This window comes from Colletotrichum lupini, chromosome 5 (assembly GCF_023278565.1).
Source record: "Colletotrichum lupini chromosome 5, complete sequence".
In the NCBI taxonomy this organism is placed as follows: domain Eukaryota; kingdom Fungi; phylum Ascomycota; class Sordariomycetes; order Glomerellales; family Glomerellaceae; genus Colletotrichum; species Colletotrichum lupini.
In genome coordinates this window covers 3,669,106-3,686,772 of record NC_064678.1, presented here as the reverse complement: position 1 = coordinate 3,686,772, position 17,667 = coordinate 3,669,106, and the positions used below count along the sequence as shown (strand labels likewise).

Here is a 17,667-nt window from a genome sequence, read left to right as displayed (position 1 = left end):
ATGCGTGCCTTCACCATCGCTGCTGCTCTCCTGGTTGCCGGAGCCCAGGCTGCACCTGCTCTTGAGAGCCGTCAGATCATCTACGGATGGTAAGTCACGGTTCCCTGAAGCCACACAACTCAGCGATTGTATCGCAGGGGTTCCAACTCTTGCACAGGGCTGACAGTAATTGATAGCTACTTCTCCGGAGATGGCGTTGTCAACCAATACGTCAGCGTTGGCCACGACATCGACGTGACCGGCACCAGTGGCAAGAGCTACCACATTGACTGCGGTACCACTTCGGGACAAATCGTTCCCAACGTCTTCGCCAAGTGCACTGTGGACGGCAAGAAGCCGGATGGCATCACCGCCAACGAGTCTGACAAGAAGTAAGTTATACAAAAGGCACGGAACATCGCAGATAAGGACTAACCGATCACTTCTTAGCGCAATCAACTGCCCCATCTCCTAGATTATCACCTGCCTCCTTATCAAGCATAGTTTGAGTATTAGACTTTAATCCACAATTGGTCGAATCGACCTGGAAAAATCATTCATACTTTCAATCAGGTCACATCTGAGGATGCGTTGATCTACATGCGTTGGTGTGCGTTAATTTAGGGAAGCGACCTATTATACCCTCATCTGTGCTGCCAGATGTTCTAACTTCTGGTTAACCGAGTCTGCTAAAGCGGTATTCTGCAAGTTGCTGAAGTCAGCCACGACTCTAAGACAAAGGTGCTGTGTGATACTATTATATTACTCCAACCGACATGGAGGTTGACCGTTGTGATGGCACCTTCAACATGTTGTAGGTCCATACCACATCACTCCGGAATGAAGTCAGCTGATGACATAGAAGGTCATACATTCAGAAGCCCAAGACCCAACTTACATAGCATACTACGATGACAAGGTACTGACTGCACGTCAAGTTGAACAGTAGTCAGATCAAGCCTACCTTATGCGAGTGACAGCATAGTAAAGTGGTTTCACCAGCACATGAGTAATGATTTAGAAACTTCACTATTTTGTTTCTCGCTACATGCCATCAATTGTTGACGAGTTTCAATAACGGAAAACCTCGCGTTTGTGACCAGTATTTCTATACTCACAAGTACCGTAGCTGTTGATATTACGGATAGCCTGGCATACATCTACGCATTCACTGTTAGGCAAATCGGAAACTCCAAGTTGGACAACCAACTATCACAACCATTTGGAAGTTTGGATGCAAGCGTCTGGTCGGTTAGCAACAATGTATAACCGTGGGAAACATTCATGTGTCAAAATCCCCACCAAGAGAATATCAAGTACTTACAAGCGAACACGCTGAACGAACACGGGGAGCTGCCCCCTAGATCCTAGCATCAATGCGGATCTCGAGCCTCCTTGATGGCTTTGACGTTGACAGCACAAGGGTATCCCACAGAAGTCTTGGCCAGAGTACATGAACGATGACACGAGCACGAGTAAAGATCAGACGGATCTGCCCAATCGCCAACAGAGAACCAACCGAGGAAACACGAGACTTGGCCATACAGGGCCCAGAAGGCGATGGGGAGTCGGCAAGGTCCGACACAGTCGGTTTTGGGCTGAAGTTCATCGCCGCTAAGGTGCAGCTCTTCGATTACCCATTTGGTCGATGGGCCTATATTCGGTTGCAAAGCCGAAAACCAGACAGAAACCACTGCCCGTCTCCCACGGCTGAGATGATCCGCCTTGCAGGACGCGCAACACATGTCAGAGATAACCGTATTTTGCTGACAGGTCGTCCGTAGTGCGGCAAGTCCTTTTGAAACTACCGCAGCCGGCATTCTTATGCGGTGCAGTCCAAGATCACCGTCTTCTATCACCTCCATCCCGCCGATGTCAAGTCAAGGGGACGACTGTCTCCGCTACCTTCTTCCCGGATACGGGGGTCCGCTCTCCTTTCAAGTATACACGGTTGGCTTTACCGCGTCCGATTCATCTTCCCGTTATACGTCACAACCGCTCGGCAGGTCCAGAGCGTCTGTCTTTCCGAGGAGAATTATGCATTCTTTTTTGTTCGCATTAGTATGAGGCATTGGAGTTGATCAGCATCCATTCAAGGGCGGCGCGTCATCGTCACAACGCACACAAGTGATGCAGAGAACCTGGACTCCGCACTACATCTGACTTGAGTCTCGGCCAGTGCTCTCTAGAACAACTAATACCGCCCCATTGCTTTTCTCGCCGCAAGATTATCAACGAAGAATTCAAAGCGGCCGACTCGAAAAGTATCCAGCCTTATCTCAGCGATTCTTGTCGCATCTCGGCAACAACGCAGCACGAGAACGGTCCGATCTGTCGACTTCGACGATGATTGTCCAAAAGACATGGCCGCAATACATTGCGGTGCGTCTGCTAATCATCATGATGAGGGACCTGGGGCTTCTAGGCCTGACTTACTTCTATGTCGTATTCGCATTAGGCGGCGTCAAGGCTATTGCTCATCCAGTTTCCATCTTCATCGAAGTCATTGCCGCCATCGAAATTCTCTTTTACTTGCTCTTCTTCCTACCGTATAAACGGCACTTGCAAACTTACAAGCCATACATGCCCGCCCCAATGAGTCGATCACAACGCGCTCGATTATTCTCCAAGGCCTTGAGTCTCGTGCCAGATGGCGAGGAATTTGTTCGCATGTGGATGCTCAATGCACATATGGAGGACATACGCCGCGAAAACCTAAAAGATTGGCTGCTATGGGCTTTGTTTGAACAGGACAATACAGCTGGACGCCCTACTAAGGAAGTTGAAGCCGAACTCGAAGGGTACGTCGACGACACTGAAGAAAAGTTTGGAATCAAATTACGCCCGGGAAGAGGAGATGCTGAAGCCCTGAAACTCGCCTTCGACCCTGTGATCATTCAACATCGGAGCTTGCTTTATTACCTGGTAAGTCGATTGCGATGATTGTTTCCCGAAAAGTAGGAGCGATGCATGCGCCGTTGGCACAATTTACTCTTGTCACCCTTCGACTAGTCGATGTACCTTCACTAATCAAATTGTTTCCCAGGTCATTGGACTTCTCGACAACTTGATGGCTTTATATCTTCTTACTCAAGGCTATTGCTACTACAAGCAGTCATTCTCAACCTTCTTCAAGGTTTTCCCAGTTCGGTTCATCAACCTCTTCCCTTTCAAACAGTCCGCGGCGAGCAAAATGTCCTACTGGTATCGACCTCACAAGTCAGCAACGCAACGTCCTGTCGTATTTATCCATGGCCTGGGTGTCGGCTTGATCCCATACATGTTTTGGCTCAACACAATTCCTAAGGACGTCGGAATTCTAGCAGTCGAGATGCTGCCAATTTCTTCTCGTGTCACCACGTGGCCATTGCCATCAACACCCGAACTCTGCGAGATGATTGCAAAGTGTGTGGCACAGCAGCGAGCTTCGCAACCCGCGCCTGGAGTCGGAGAAAGAGGAGCATGGGATGACTTTGTTCTTGTCGGTAACAGCTACGGAACCTTGTTGATGGGCCAACTACTACAAAGAGCAGATTTTGCTCCGCGGGTTGCGGCATCAATCTTGATTGACCCAGTGTCGTTGCTCCTTCATCTCCCGGATGTCGCTTTCAACTTTACTCGCAGGGAGCCTAAGCCGTCGATCCGTGGGAGAACAGGACACGGCAATGAATGGGAGATATGGTGGGCAAGTGCAACCGACGCCGGGACAGCATACACACTTGCTCGGAGGCTCTGCTGGCGGGAATCTCTTATGTGGCGCGAGATGCTCACTCCAAGCCTGCGGAATGTTGAGGCTGGCTACTATGCGTCTGGCTCGCCAGAAGAAACTGCGATATTCGGCAATGGTATTCAAGCCGGAATGCGCAGCACCGTTGTGTTGGGAGGGGAAGACTGCGTAACTAACCCAAGAGCAGTAGCAAGTTATGTCTATTCCGGAGACGTGAAGTGGACGATGGATGATTTAGAGTCGTGGAAAGACTACGAGTGGAGCGGAACAGAGGAGTTGGAGCTAATGTTCTTGGATGGAAAGGACCATGGGCAGGGCATCATGGTTCCTTATCCTTTTAAGCCTATCCAAACAGTCATCGAGACATATTGTAGGAGGGATGACGGATTTAAAGCATTCGGGGATAAGTTCATAGGTGGACCTGAAAGTATTTATGGCCTTCGAGTACACAGAGACGAGGTTGTTGAGCTGAAGAACCTCTAAGCCGAGATTACATTTTAGATTTCTTCTCAATTTCAGGCGTTCAAAATCAAAATCAATTTCTCTTTCTTACTTGAGGCTTTCAATCCATTTTTCATTGAATATGAATACCGAATGTTATTAGGGTAGTAATTAGAAAGCTTTATTAGTGTTAGGCTTAGTGCAAATGTTAGTATCCCTATTATAGGGTAGTTAGTTCGAACCGTAGTTAACGAAGAGATCAATTGAACTATATAAATATCTACGTAGTAAGTATAAAAAAGAGGTTCTAACCGTAGGTTAAGCTAGCTACGATAATCGTAAATAGGGCCCCTAATTAGCCCCTATATAGTCGGCTATATACTACGGTCGAATTAGACTTCTAATCCGATATTAACTTTCTCTTTCTTTTATCGATTTAACTACTACGGTTAGAAGTATAATTCGACCTCGGGCCCGTTTACTAAGTTATCTCCTTTTCCTCCTTTTCTTTACTCTTTTTATATAACCTATCCCTCTATTTATATAATAACTTTTTTATTACTTATAAATTACTCTAATCCCTTATTTAGTACTAGTTTTATAAAAGCGTTTATGAGGTTATTTTTATTATTAATCTAACGGATCTCGAGTATTTTACGCCTTTCGTACGATTACTTAAAGGCTATAATATCGATTATAAGCCTCTTTTCCTTCGTCGTTCCTAATTTAACGAGGTATTTATATAGTGAGTAGGAATCTATATAAATAACCGTTAGAATAAGTAAAAGGCTAATTCGATTAATAATTTTCCTTAGCGTCGTTAAAATTGCGTAAGAGAGGTTAACGCTATTAACTATACTATAAACCTTTAATACTAGTACACTTTTTATTACTTACTTACTTTTAGTTAATAAGTAGTAGATTATATTACCGTATATAGTAAATTCGCTCTTACCTATACTCTCGTTAACTAGGATAATAATATACCCTAATTGCGAAGTAAGGTCGTTATTATTTATAAATAACCTATTAATAAAAACGTAAAGCTTACTAGTCGCAAGGTCGATTAGGTAATAAATAAGACCTCGATCGAGATTCGTTTACTACTATTTAAGCCGCTTATTAAGTACCTTAACGTCTTATTTAGTTAAATTTATAACTTATACTACTTTAGCGTAGTTAAAAGTCGCCTCGGGCTAATAAATACTCGTAATATATACCCCTCGCGCGAGCTTAGCCTTATATTACTTCTTAACGTTAGTTATATTTAGATTAACGAGGTTAATCTTCTTACCCTACCCCTTTTATTAAAAAACGACGGTTTCCCCTTTAATTATAAAAATCCTACTATTAAATACTAGGGGGGTATTTATTATAAGGACCTTTTTTAGCTTCGCTACGAAGCCCGCTTTTTAAAGCTCCTTATCCTCCTTTTTTATAAAGTTAATATCGGATAGGCTTAATATATTATCGGTTTATATTCTAATAATCCTAAATTAGTCGCCTTCGTACTCCGCGATTAATAAGCATAGGTCGTACGTAAAAGTAACTATTAATAATTAATTAATATAAAAATCGTAGTAAGTAGCTTACTAATAGGTACCCGATTTTACGAGCCTATATAGTAGCTTAAGCACTTTAATAATCGTGCTTTCTAAGTACTTACTAACTATTTCCTTTAGTAAATAGGCTAGGATTTTCCTTATAAGCCCTATAGCCGATTAGGTATAGGCCTAGGTAATATTACGGCTCTAAATCTCGTATCCCTTCTTCCGTAGCGATGCTATTAGTACTATTATTAATCGTTAACTATAGCGCTATATAGTAAGCGATTATATAAGTAGCGTCGCCTTTTCGACGTCGCCGTACTCCTAAATTACGTATTTAAACTTCTCGTACGGTTAGGGTGTTCCTTTCCCTTTAATCTCACGAACTATTTATAATTTAAATATGTAAAGGTTTATATATTTTTCTAAGTCGTATAGGATAAATCGATAGACCCCTCGATTACGAAAAGTATTTACTTCGATAAGATCTAATCCCTTATACGGCTTTTTAATAGTTATAATTACGCCTTCTTTACGTAGTTTAACCGCTAGCTCGAAATCGGCTTCCTTTTTTATTATATAAAAAGTATTAATTACCTCGTTACTAGTAATAAATTGCCGCGTTAGGGCTTACCGTCGTAGTCTTTTATAACGTCTCGCCGGTAGTATTAGTGCCCTTTTAGTAATATCCTCTTCCTCGTCGTCTATTAATACTACTACGACGATTTCGTTAAAGATAATTTCTTATACCTCTACTACGGGTTATATAGTTTCCCCTAGCTCTTTTTTTTTTTATAGGTTAGAAATTACTTCGTTAAGATCTATATAATACGGTCTAATTATTATAATTAATACTTCGAGTAGCTAATTATAATCTCTTGCGACTATATAAGAGCGCTCGTCGATAGAAATTAACTTATATAGCCTAGCCTACTATTAGGTAATTTCGCGCTATACTTATATATCCGAATTTAGTAGTATATTTAGATTATCCCCTATATCGGGCCTATTGCGCGTAGTAATTACCTCGTTAACTTACCTTTTTACGCTTACTTCGTATAGTACCTATATTACTTTTTTAACTACTTAGGCTCGTTAGCTTATACTTAGTAATAGTAACGAGGCTAAGGTCGTTCTTAAATATACTCTAAATACTAATAGTATTAGTATAAGTCCGTTAGGCCCTATAGTATTATTATAGTATTTAAGTACTATCTAGAGGCATTCGTCGTTAATAAAATCCGGATTTTCCTTTTTAATAATTCTAAACGCCCTTTTTAACTACCGGTATGCCCTCTTTACCTTTCTAATACTATAATACGCTTTAACGGGTATAACTTTTAGCTATATACCGTAAGCCGTCGCATTATCCCTAAATTCTACTAACTTAAAGCTAGTACTAGCGTCGGTTTTAATACCGTCTAGCGGTCCTTAGTATATATCGATCTAGCTTTTTCGTAGAGCTACTTATACTATCTTTGCTTATAAATCCCGGAGGAATTACCTTACTTAGAAAGATATAGCTACGTCGATTATATATAGTACTAGCCGACTATTTAAATAAAAGATATTAACAACTATTTTTTAATTAAAGTTAAGCTTATTATATAATTTAAACTTAAATCTGCGTAAGCTCTGCGCATTTATTTAGTATTAGTAGCATACTTTTATTAACTACTCTAGCGCCCCTATCTTAATATTATTATTATTTAATTACTTTAAGAGGTTATATAGCTTCGTAACCGACGGGTGCCCAAATCTCTAGTATAGTCTTCTAAGCTTACTTTTCGTTAAGTAATTAATCGACTTCGTATCGTTAGTAAGCTTTATAAACGTATACCCCTATCGTTATTCGACTATTTCGAAGTGCTTACTACTAGAGATTCTATTCCTCGTGTTATTGAATATAATGCCTAGTTAATCTATATCTTTTAAATATAAGAGAAATAGGGTATTAATAGGTAAAATATAAAAAGTTATCGTTCCGAAGTACGTCTCTACTTCTATTATACCTAGGGCGATAATTTCCTTACTTAGGCCGAAACTAATCCTCGTAATACCTACTATTAACGTATTAAGTATTACTAGCACAATCTTTTATAGCACTTAGAATTGCCCTTTTTTTTTAATTAACTATTATAATACCTTAGTATCTAGGATAATCTTATAGAAATTATCTAGGCCGTACCTTTCGCTTATATAGAATACCTATACGAGTTTAGTATTCGAGGGATCTAAGTAATATAAAAAGGACCCCTCTAGCTGCCCTTAGATTTACTTAGTACTATATTCCTTTTTTTTAAATATCGAGAGAGATAGCGTCTTCTCCTTAATCGTTAAGAGAATAGGCTTCGGCCTTATTAAATTTACCCTTTCGGCCGCCTTTATATCCGTTATTTAAAGGACCATCTTTTATTATTTATAAATAAAAGCCTACTTATTAAGAGCTTTTACTACTTTTTATTCGTTTAGCCTCGTATATCCTCTAGAGGCTAACGGGGCGAAAAAAGAGTAGTTAATATTATTAATTTCGTTATAATCTAATTCGTTAGTATAGGGGATAAGATCTTTTTTATTTTCCGAATCTCTTATAGGGGGTATATACTTTAAGCTACTACTTTAGCTACCGTCGCTAGGTTCCGTACCCCGAGATCTACCCTTATATATAACGAGGAATTAGTTAAACCGACGAGGGTTAGTTTTACTATTTATTACCCTCGACTTTTTATACTATTCGTACGATTTAGTACGCTCTTTTTCGGAGTAGTTACTTAACTAATATCTATCCTTTTTATAAATATAGTATTACTTCTTTTATTACCCTACCCGTTAGTTAAATCTTTACTTATTTAACGAATTTGGGCCTCCTTACTAGCGATTACTATATCTAGCCTCTTTTCCTTTTTTATTATACGTTCGATCGACCTAATATTACTAATAAGGGCCGTTATACGCCTAGAAATAGGTTTAGCGCGGTATTCTTACTTTAATATTAAAACTAAATCTTAGCCTCGAGTAGAGCGTCTCGTAGTCTTTAGGTACCTAGTATAAGGTAATTTTTATTTTTAGTATACGCTAGATTATAGTATAAAAATATCCGACTTTCCGCTCGTTTATCCCCTTATTTAATTAGGTTTTTACTAGCTTATCGATTTAATTAATAAGCTCTTTAAGGATCTTTACTCGTAATTTACCCTCTATTATCCTAGCTATAAATATAAAAGAAATCGCTCGTAGCTTAGATAGGAGCTCTAGGTTCTTATTATAAGTCTCGAAGCGGCTTCGGATTACGTTAATTATACTAAAAAAGTCGTTTTAATCGAAATTACGTACCGCTTCGTAGTAATAATCGGAGGCTTTGCTTACGAGTATAATATTAATTACTAAATAGTACTAGTGTTCTCTAATTCTGACTTTTTCGTAGTAATTGTAAAATATCGTTAGGGTTTTTTATAAGACCTCATACTTCCCCCTAGAGTATAATTTCTCTTTTAGAAAGATCTTTTTAAGGTTTATAAATTACTTCGTATTTGCTATTAGATTTTTAGTATCTATATACGAACCCTACGTCGCTACGTACTATTAATAACTTCGGGTCGTCTACTTCCTTTCTTATTAGCTAATCGGCGCCGAATTTCGTATTAATAGCGGTAACGAGTTATAAATCGAAATAAGTAGAATTATTAATTATCGTACTTCTAGTACTATATTTTACCCCGGTATATCCTTTTACGACGATAGATTTCCGTTAGTAATTATAGGGAGGAAATCTAGGTCGTTTACCTTTTTTTAAAATTCGTTAAAGTAATTATACGCTCTATCGACCTATGCTTAGTTCTATAGTACGAATTCCTTTTTTATAATTATTGCTATTAATATTTCGTATAGCTCTTATAATTATAATTACGTTAGTAATACCCCTCGCCCGTAAAGAAATCTATTTATTACTTTTGCAATTCCTAGGCTTATGTTTATAAACTATTTGTTTAGTTAGTAACTAAGGTTATTTACGATCTCGTAAAATAGGGGTTACTCCTATAGCCCCTTTTTTTTATAGACCTTAGTTAAATAGATTAATACTACGTTAATTTACTCGCCGTTAGGCTAATCTACGATTCTATATATCTACGTCTTCTAATAGTCCGGGTTAATATTTACCTACTTATAAGGGATTAGGATTCTATTTAGGATCGGGTTTCGTCCTTTTCTTTCTTACTCTAACTCGCTAAGGGGCTTACTTTAGCTTATGCCTATATTAGCGGTTACTAGCGTATTTAATTTTAATAGGGATATATTTAATCTGCGTGCGGGTCGTAATAAATCCGTACTTTCGCTACTTAACGAATTTATTAAGGTCTAGGAGATTCCCGTTTCCTCTTACTATCTTACTACTACTCTCGTTTTTACTATTTTTAGCGATTATTACTACCCTTTTAAATCGCTAGCTATTATACTTACTAAGATCCTCTTTTTTATTTAGTAAAAAAGGGTAGGTTTTAGTAGTTTCTTTTAATAATAATAGCGGCAGACGTTTATATTACTAAAAAAAAATATAGTAATTAGTCTTAGGATCTTTACTAGTTACCGATTTCCGCTATCCTATATACTTCTAGCCTCCTAAGCTTCGTGCTCTTTATAATTTTTAAATAGCTTCCTTAGTTAATTTCTAATTACGGGCCGGCCGCGGAAAAGTCGTTTAATAAAAAAGCTGCTCGGGGCGACGGCAAAAGGCTAGTTACTTAAGCGGTTTTATTAATTAACATAGTTTAACGTAATAAACGTCGACCTCTCGTAAGTAGTAAAGGGCTATAATTACTTAATTCCGTACGGTATTTAAAAATCGCCTCCTTTTTTATCTATTTCCGTAAAGTTAATTAATACAAATCTCCTATCCTATATAGTATTAAAAGGTCGTCTTTTTTATATAATAAGATACCTTACTAATCTATAATAGTAAAGTTTAATTACTAATTAGTATTAGTATCCTTATTATAAAGTAGTTAGTTCGAACCGTAGTTAATAAAGAGATTAATTAAACTATATAAATATCTACGTAATAAGTATAAAAAGGAGGTTCTAACCGTAGGTTAGGCTAGCTATAATAATCGTAAATAGGGCCCCCAATTGGCCCCTGCGCAGTCGGCTATATGCCGCGGTCGAATTGGACTTCCAATCCGACAGCAAACCATGATCCCAAACGACAGAAATCGTTAAAATAATCTAGTGACGTAATACTTGCTCAGGGATTCGCTTCTTGTAGACATGTGGACAGAGCACTTTCAATCCTGGTGTGTTTGACTCAACGCAGTTTGTTGCAAAGTATAATCCAATTGCTGCCGTAACATGTTCTCATTGACCAGAACATTACAGCCCATGATCATGTAGCTTGTGCCAAGTGTCGTTCAAATCTCGTATGACTTTACGCGTCGTTAACATTCGTACGTTTTGACACAAGGAGCCTCAAAACTCTAGGAAGCTGAAATCTCAACTTCGATAACACTGAAGTAGTCTGGTGGCTTCTTCCAAAACTTGATGACTCTGAGACCGGCCGAGTCAAGCAAAGCCATCCACTGCTTTTCAGTGCGTTCTTTCCCAGATAGATACACCATCATGGCTATATCAAATGCTGTGGTATTCATCTGGCTCTTTTCGTCGTCTAAGACCTGATCATGAATGAGCAATCTGCTGTAGCCAGGTTTCATGGCGCCTTTCTGCATCTCTAATATCTTCAGGGCCGAATGGTCGGGCCAATCATGGATTATATGGTGCATGTAATATGCACGAGCGTCTGTATCACAAGTCAGCACCAAATCCGTACAAAGCGGTTTGTATAGCTAACGTTTCACTGGTTGTGGCTCGAAAAAGCTGTATTCCACCTGCTTTACCGTGTTGGGAAGGAGCGCTTTATCCTTCGCGTCACTAATGACTGATTGGAGATCCTCGAGGTATAACCTCGAGCCTTCGTTGGGGTAAGCTTTGTAAAAACGTAAGAGATCATGCCCAATCCCGCCGCCAATATCGACAAGAAGTGGAAGGCTTGAATCTGATCCATCAACCAAGTTACGGTGAGGGTACATATCCATCCACGGTGGCTCTTTGTTGGTGGACGCCTTTTGTACGATATTGAACATCTCACCTATTTTCGGATTCCCGCTCAGAAAGGACCACAGGTCTCCGGTGTGCCCAGTAGATTTCCGTAAGATTGTGTCAGCAGGATCAGAGGGATCCTTGTACCCTTTTTCTGCCAGATGGTCGGGCAAAGTACCATATGCACGGTGGCCAGTCACGTAACTGTGGGGCTTATAAGTATGCAAAATCACTTCGGTTTAATCGTGCCACTCACTAGAAGTTTGTGAGAGTGTGGAAGTCTGGCTTTGATAGTTCCATGCAGAACTGGTTCGGTTTTGTCGGATTGGAAGTCCAATTCGACCGCGGCGTACGGCCGACTGCGCAGGGGCTAATTAGGGGCCCTATTTACGATTATCATAGCCAGCCCAACCTACGGTTAGAACCTCCTTTTTATACCTACTACGTAGATATTTATATAGTTTAATTAATCTCTTTATTAACTACGGTTCGAACTAACTACCTTATTATAAAGATACTAATACTAATTAGTAATTAAATTCTATTATCGTAAATTAATAAGGTATCTCGCTATATAAAAAAGACGACCTCTTAATACTATACGGGATAAGAAATTTATATTAATTAACCTTACGGAAGTAGATAAAAAAGGGGGCGATTCTTAAATACCGCACGGAATTAAGTAATCGTAGCCCTTTATTACTTATAAGAGGTCGACGTTTATTATATTAAAACACGTTAATTAATAGAACTACTTAAGCGACTAGCCTTTTGCCGTCGCCCCGAGTAGCTTTTTTACTAAACGACTTTTCTATAGCTAGCCCGTAATTAAAAATTAACTAGTTAAATTAGTAAAAAGAAATACCTAAGCGACAATTACCTAACCGTAATTAAGCTACGAAAAAGACTACTTAAAAGATATAAAATAGGGTACTAAGAGGCTATAAAAAATAAGATTTCTAAAGTATTTAACCCCACCGCGTATAAGTAATAAGTAGGCATTTTTAGTAAGTTTTTAAAGTCTACGATCTTATAAAAAAGAGGGCTTAATTTCGTTAACTATACTTAACGGCCTATACGGTTCTTAATAGCTTATATAGCTCCTCTATAAGCTGCCTAGCGTTTATTTTCGATTATTTTTATAGAATACCGCCCTAGAGGAGGTAGGTTAAGGAAGGAAGCTATTTAAAAATTATAAAGAGCACGAGGCTTAAGAGGCTAAAAGTATACAAAATAGCGGAAATTAATAACTAATAAAGATCCTAAGACTAATTACTATATCTTCTTACGGTAATATAAACGTCTACTACTACTATTATAAAAAAGAACTACTAAAACCTACCCTTTTATACTAAATAAAAAGGAGGATTTTAATAAGTATAATAGCTAGCGATCTAAAAAGGTAATAATAATCGCTAAAAATAATAAAAACGAGAGTAATAGCGAGATAGTAAGAGGAAGCGGGAATCTCCTAGACCTTAACAAATTCGTTAAGTAGTAAAAGTACGGATTTATTATAACTAGCGCGTAGATTAAATATATCCTTATTAATATTAAATACGCTAGTAACTACTAATATAGGTATAAGCTAGAGCATAACCCTTAGTAAGTTAAGGTAAAAAAAAAGAGGACGAAACCCGATCTTAAATAGAATCCTAATCCCTTATAAGTAAGTAAATATTAACCCGGATTATTAAGGGACGTAAATATATAAAATCGCGGATTAGCCTAATAATGAGTAAATTAACGTAGTATTAATCTATTTAACTAAGGTCTATAAGAAAAAGGGGCTATAGGGGCAACCCCTATTTTATAAAATCGTAAACGACCTTAGCTACTAACTAAATAAATAGTTCGCGAGCGTAAGCCTAGGAATTATAAAAGTAGTTAATAGATTCCTTTATAGGCGAGGGGTATTACTAACGTAATTATAATCGTAAGAACTATATAAAATACTAATAGCGATAATTATAAAAAAGGAATTCGTATTATAGAACTAAGTATAGGTTAATAGAGCGTATAATCGCTTTAATAAATTTAAAAAAAAGGGTAAACGACCCAGATTTCCTCCCTATAATTACTAACGGAAATCTATTATTATAAAAAGATATACCGGGGCAAAATATAGTACTAAAAGTACGATAATTAATAATTCTACCTATTTCGATCTACGACTTATTGCCGCTACTAACGCAAAGTTCGGTACTAATTAGCTAATAAAAAAAGAAATAGATAACCTAAAGTCACTAATAATACGTAGCGACGTAGGGATCGTATATAAATACCGAAAATTTAGTAATAAATACGAGGCAATTTACAGACCTCAAAAAGATCTTCTTAAAAGAGAAATTATACTCTAGGGGGAAGTATAAGGTCTTATAAAAAACCCTAACGATATTTTATAATTATTACGAAAAAGTCGGAATTAGGGAATACTAGTACTATTCGGTAATTAATATCGTACTCGTAAGTAAAGCCTCTAATTATTATTACGAAGCGGTACGTAATTTTAATCGAAACGACTTTCTTAGTATAATTAATATAATCTAAAGCCGCTTCGAGACTTACGATAAGAACCTAGAGCTCTTATTTAAGCTACGAGCGATTTCTTTTATATTTATAGCTAGGATAATAAAGGGTAAATTACGAGTAGAGATCCTCGAAGAGCTTATCGATCGAATTAATAAGCTAATAAAAACCTAGCTAAATAAGAGGATAAATAAGTAGAAAGTCGGATACTTTTATACCGTAATCTAGCGTATACTAAAAATAAAAATAACCCTATACTAAGTACTTAAAAACTATAAGACGCTCTACTTAAGGCTAAGATCTAGCTTTAATATTAAAACGAAAATACCGTGCTAAACCTATTTCTAAGTATACGACGGCCCTTATTAATAATATTAAGTCGATTAAATATATAATAAAAAAAGAAAAGAGGCTAAATACGGTAATTACTAATAAGGAGGCCCAGATTCGTTAAATAAGTAGAGATTTAACTTACGGGTAGGGTAATAAAAGAGGTAATACTATATTTATAAAAAGGATAGATATTAGTTAAGTAACTACTCCGAAGAAGAGCGTACTAAATCGTATAAATAGTATAGAAAGTTAAGGGTAATAGATAATAAAACTAGCCCTCGTTAGTTTAACTAATTCCTTATTATATATAAAGGTAGATCCGGGGGTATAGAACTTAGTAATAGTAGTTAAAGTAGCGGCCTAAAGTATATACTCCCTATAAGAGATTTGGAAAATAAGGAAAATCTTACCCCCTATATTAATAAATTAGATTATAACGAAATCGACGATATTAACTACTCTTTTTTCGCCCCGTTAGCCTCTAGAGGATATACGAGGCTAAACGAATAGAGGGTAGTAGAAGCTCTTAATAAGTAGGCTTTTATTTATAAATAGTAAGAGAAGGTCCCTTAAATAATAAATACGGAAGAGGCTAAAAAGGCGAATTTAATAGGGCCGAAGCCTATTTCTTTAATAATTAAAGAGAAGACGTTATCTTTTTTAATATTTAAAAAAAAAGAATATAATACTAAGTAAATCTAAGAGTAGCTAGAGGGGTCCTTTTTATATTACTTAGATCCCTTAAATACTAAGCTTGTATAAGTATTTTATATAAACGAAAAGTACGGCTTAGATAATTTTTATAAGATTATTTTAAATACTAGGGTATCGTAATAGTTAACTAAAAAAAAAGGGTAATTCTAAGCGCTGTAAAAAATCGCGCTAATAACGCTTAATACGTTAATAATAAGTATTACGAAAATTAGTTTCGGCTTAAATAAAGAAATCGTCGCCCTAAGTATAGTAAAAATAGAGACGTACTTCGGAACGATAACTTTCTATATTTTACCCGTTAATACCCTATTTCTCTTATATTTAAAAAATATAGATTAACTAGGTATTATATTTAATAATACGAGGAATAAAATCTCTAGCGGTAAGTATTTTAAAATAGTCGAACGATAATAAAAGTATACGTTTATAAAGCTTATTAATAATACGAAGTTAATTAATTACCTAATAAAAAGTAAGATTAGAAAACTATACTAGAGATTCGGGTACCCGTTAGTTACGAGGCTATATAACCTCTTAAAGTAATTAAATAATAATAATATCGAAATAGGGGCGCTAAAGTAGTTAACGAAAGTATATTACTAATACTAAATAAATACGCAGAGCCTACGCAAATTTAAATTTAAATTATATAATAAGCTTAACTTTAACTAAGAAATCGTTATTAATATTTTCTATTTAAATAGTCGGCTAGTATTATATATAATCGACGTAGCTATATCCTTCTAAGCAGGGCAATTCCTCTAGGATCTATAAATAAAAATAGTATAAATAGCCTTACGAAAAAGCTAGATCGATATATACTAAGGACCGCTAAACGGTATTAGAACTAACGCTAATACTAGCTTTAAATTAGTAAAATTTAGAAATAATACGACGGCCTACGGTATATAACTAAAAGTCGTACCCGTTAAAGCGTATTATAATATTAAAAAGGTAAAAAGGGCACACTAATAATTAAAAAGGGCGTTTAGAATTATTAAAAAAGAAATCCGGATTCTACCGATAACGAATACCTCTAACTAGTACTTAAATATTATAATAATACTATAAGGCTTAACGGACTTATACTAACGTTATTCGTATTTAGAGTATATTTAAAAACGACCTTAGCCTTACTACCGTCGCTAGGTATAAGTTAATAAGCCTAAGTAGTTAAAAAAGTAATATAAGTACTACGCAAAGTAAATATAAAAAAGTAAATTAATAAGGTAATTATTATATATAATAAGCCCAATATAAGGAGTAATTTAAATATATTACTAAATTCGGATATATAAGTATAGTACGAAATTACTTAATAATAGGCTAGGCTATATAAGTTAATTTTTATTAACGAGCGTTTTTATATAGTTACGAGAGATCGTAACTAGCTACTCGAAGTATTAATTATAGTAATTAAACCGTATTATATAGATCCTAATAAAGTAATTTCTAACTTATAAAAAAAAGAAGAGCTAAGGGAAACTATATAACTCGCAGTAGAGGTATAAGAAATTATCCTTAATAAAATCGTCGTAGTAGTATTAATAAATAACGAAGAAAAGGAAATTACTAAAAGGGTACTAATACTACCAATAAGACGTTATAAAAGACTATAATAGTAAGCCTTAACGTAGCAATTTATTATTAGTAACGAGGTAATTAATACTTTTTATATAATAAAAGAGAAAGCCGATTTCGAGTTAGTAGTTAAACTACGTAAAAAAAGCGTAATTATAATTATTAAAAAGCTATATAAAGGATTAGATAATATCGAGGTAAATACTTTTCGCAATCGAGAGGTCTATCGATTTATCTTATATAACCCAGAAAAATATATAAACCTCTATATATTTAAATTACGAATAGTTCGTAAGATTAAAAAGAAAGGAATACCCTAGCTATACTAGAAGTCTAAATATATAATTTAGGGGTACGGTAATATCGAAAAGGCGACGCTATTTATATAATCGCTTACTATATAGCGCTATAACTAACGATTAATAATAATATTAATAGTATTATTACGGAAGAAGGGATACGAAATTTGGAGCTATAATATTACCTAGGCCTATACCTAATCGGCTATAAGGCTTATAAGGAAAATCCTAGCCTATTTACTAAAGGAAATAGCTAGTAAGTACTTAGAAAGTATGATTATTAAAGTGCTTAAGCTACTATATAGGCTCGCAGAATTAGGTACCTATTAGTAAGCTATATACTACGATTTTTATATTAATTAATTATTAATAATTACTTTTATGTATAACCCGTACTTATTAGTTACGGAGTATAAAAGCGACTAATTTA

The 17,667-nt window shown here is 36.3% G+C and overlaps 4 protein-coding genes across 4 annotated transcripts; 2 read left to right on the top strand and 2 right to left on the bottom strand.

Moving 5' to 3' along the window:
• Nucleotides 1-454, top strand: CLUP02_10480 (uncharacterized protein; the record flags this gene model as incomplete). The annotated part of the gene is made up of 3 exons (XM_049289456.1): nucleotides 1-89; nucleotides 177-371; nucleotides 430-454. The coding sequence occupies 3 exons, from the start codon at nucleotides 1-3 to the stop codon at nucleotides 452-454; spliced, it is 309 nt and encodes a 102-aa protein (XP_049146601.1).
• A 1,871-nt stretch (nucleotides 455-2,325) lies between these two features.
• Nucleotides 2,326-4,189, top strand: CLUP02_10479 (uncharacterized protein; the record flags this gene model as incomplete). The annotated part of the gene is made up of 2 exons (XM_049289455.1): nucleotides 2,326-2,904; nucleotides 3,026-4,189. The coding sequence occupies 2 exons, from the start codon at nucleotides 2,326-2,328 to the stop codon at nucleotides 4,187-4,189; spliced, it is 1,743 nt and encodes a 580-aa protein (XP_049146600.1).
• Nucleotides 4,190-7,611: 3,422 nt separating this feature from the next.
• Nucleotides 7,612-7,770, bottom strand: CLUP02_10478 (uncharacterized protein; the record flags this gene model as incomplete). The annotated part of the gene is made up of 1 exon (XM_049289454.1): nucleotides 7,612-7,770. A coding segment is annotated over one exon (159 nt), but the record flags the coding sequence as incomplete, so codon positions are not given.
• A 3,392-nt stretch (nucleotides 7,771-11,162) lies between these two features.
• On the bottom strand, nucleotides 11,163-12,081 carry CLUP02_10477 (uncharacterized protein; the record flags this gene model as incomplete). Its single annotated transcript, XM_049289453.1, has 3 exons — nucleotides 11,163-11,482; nucleotides 11,534-11,985; nucleotides 12,038-12,081. The coding sequence occupies 3 exons, from the start codon at nucleotides 12,079-12,081 to the stop codon at nucleotides 11,163-11,165; spliced, it is 816 nt and encodes a 271-aa protein (XP_049146598.1).
• Between the last annotated feature and the right edge of the window lie 5,586 nt (nucleotides 12,082-17,667).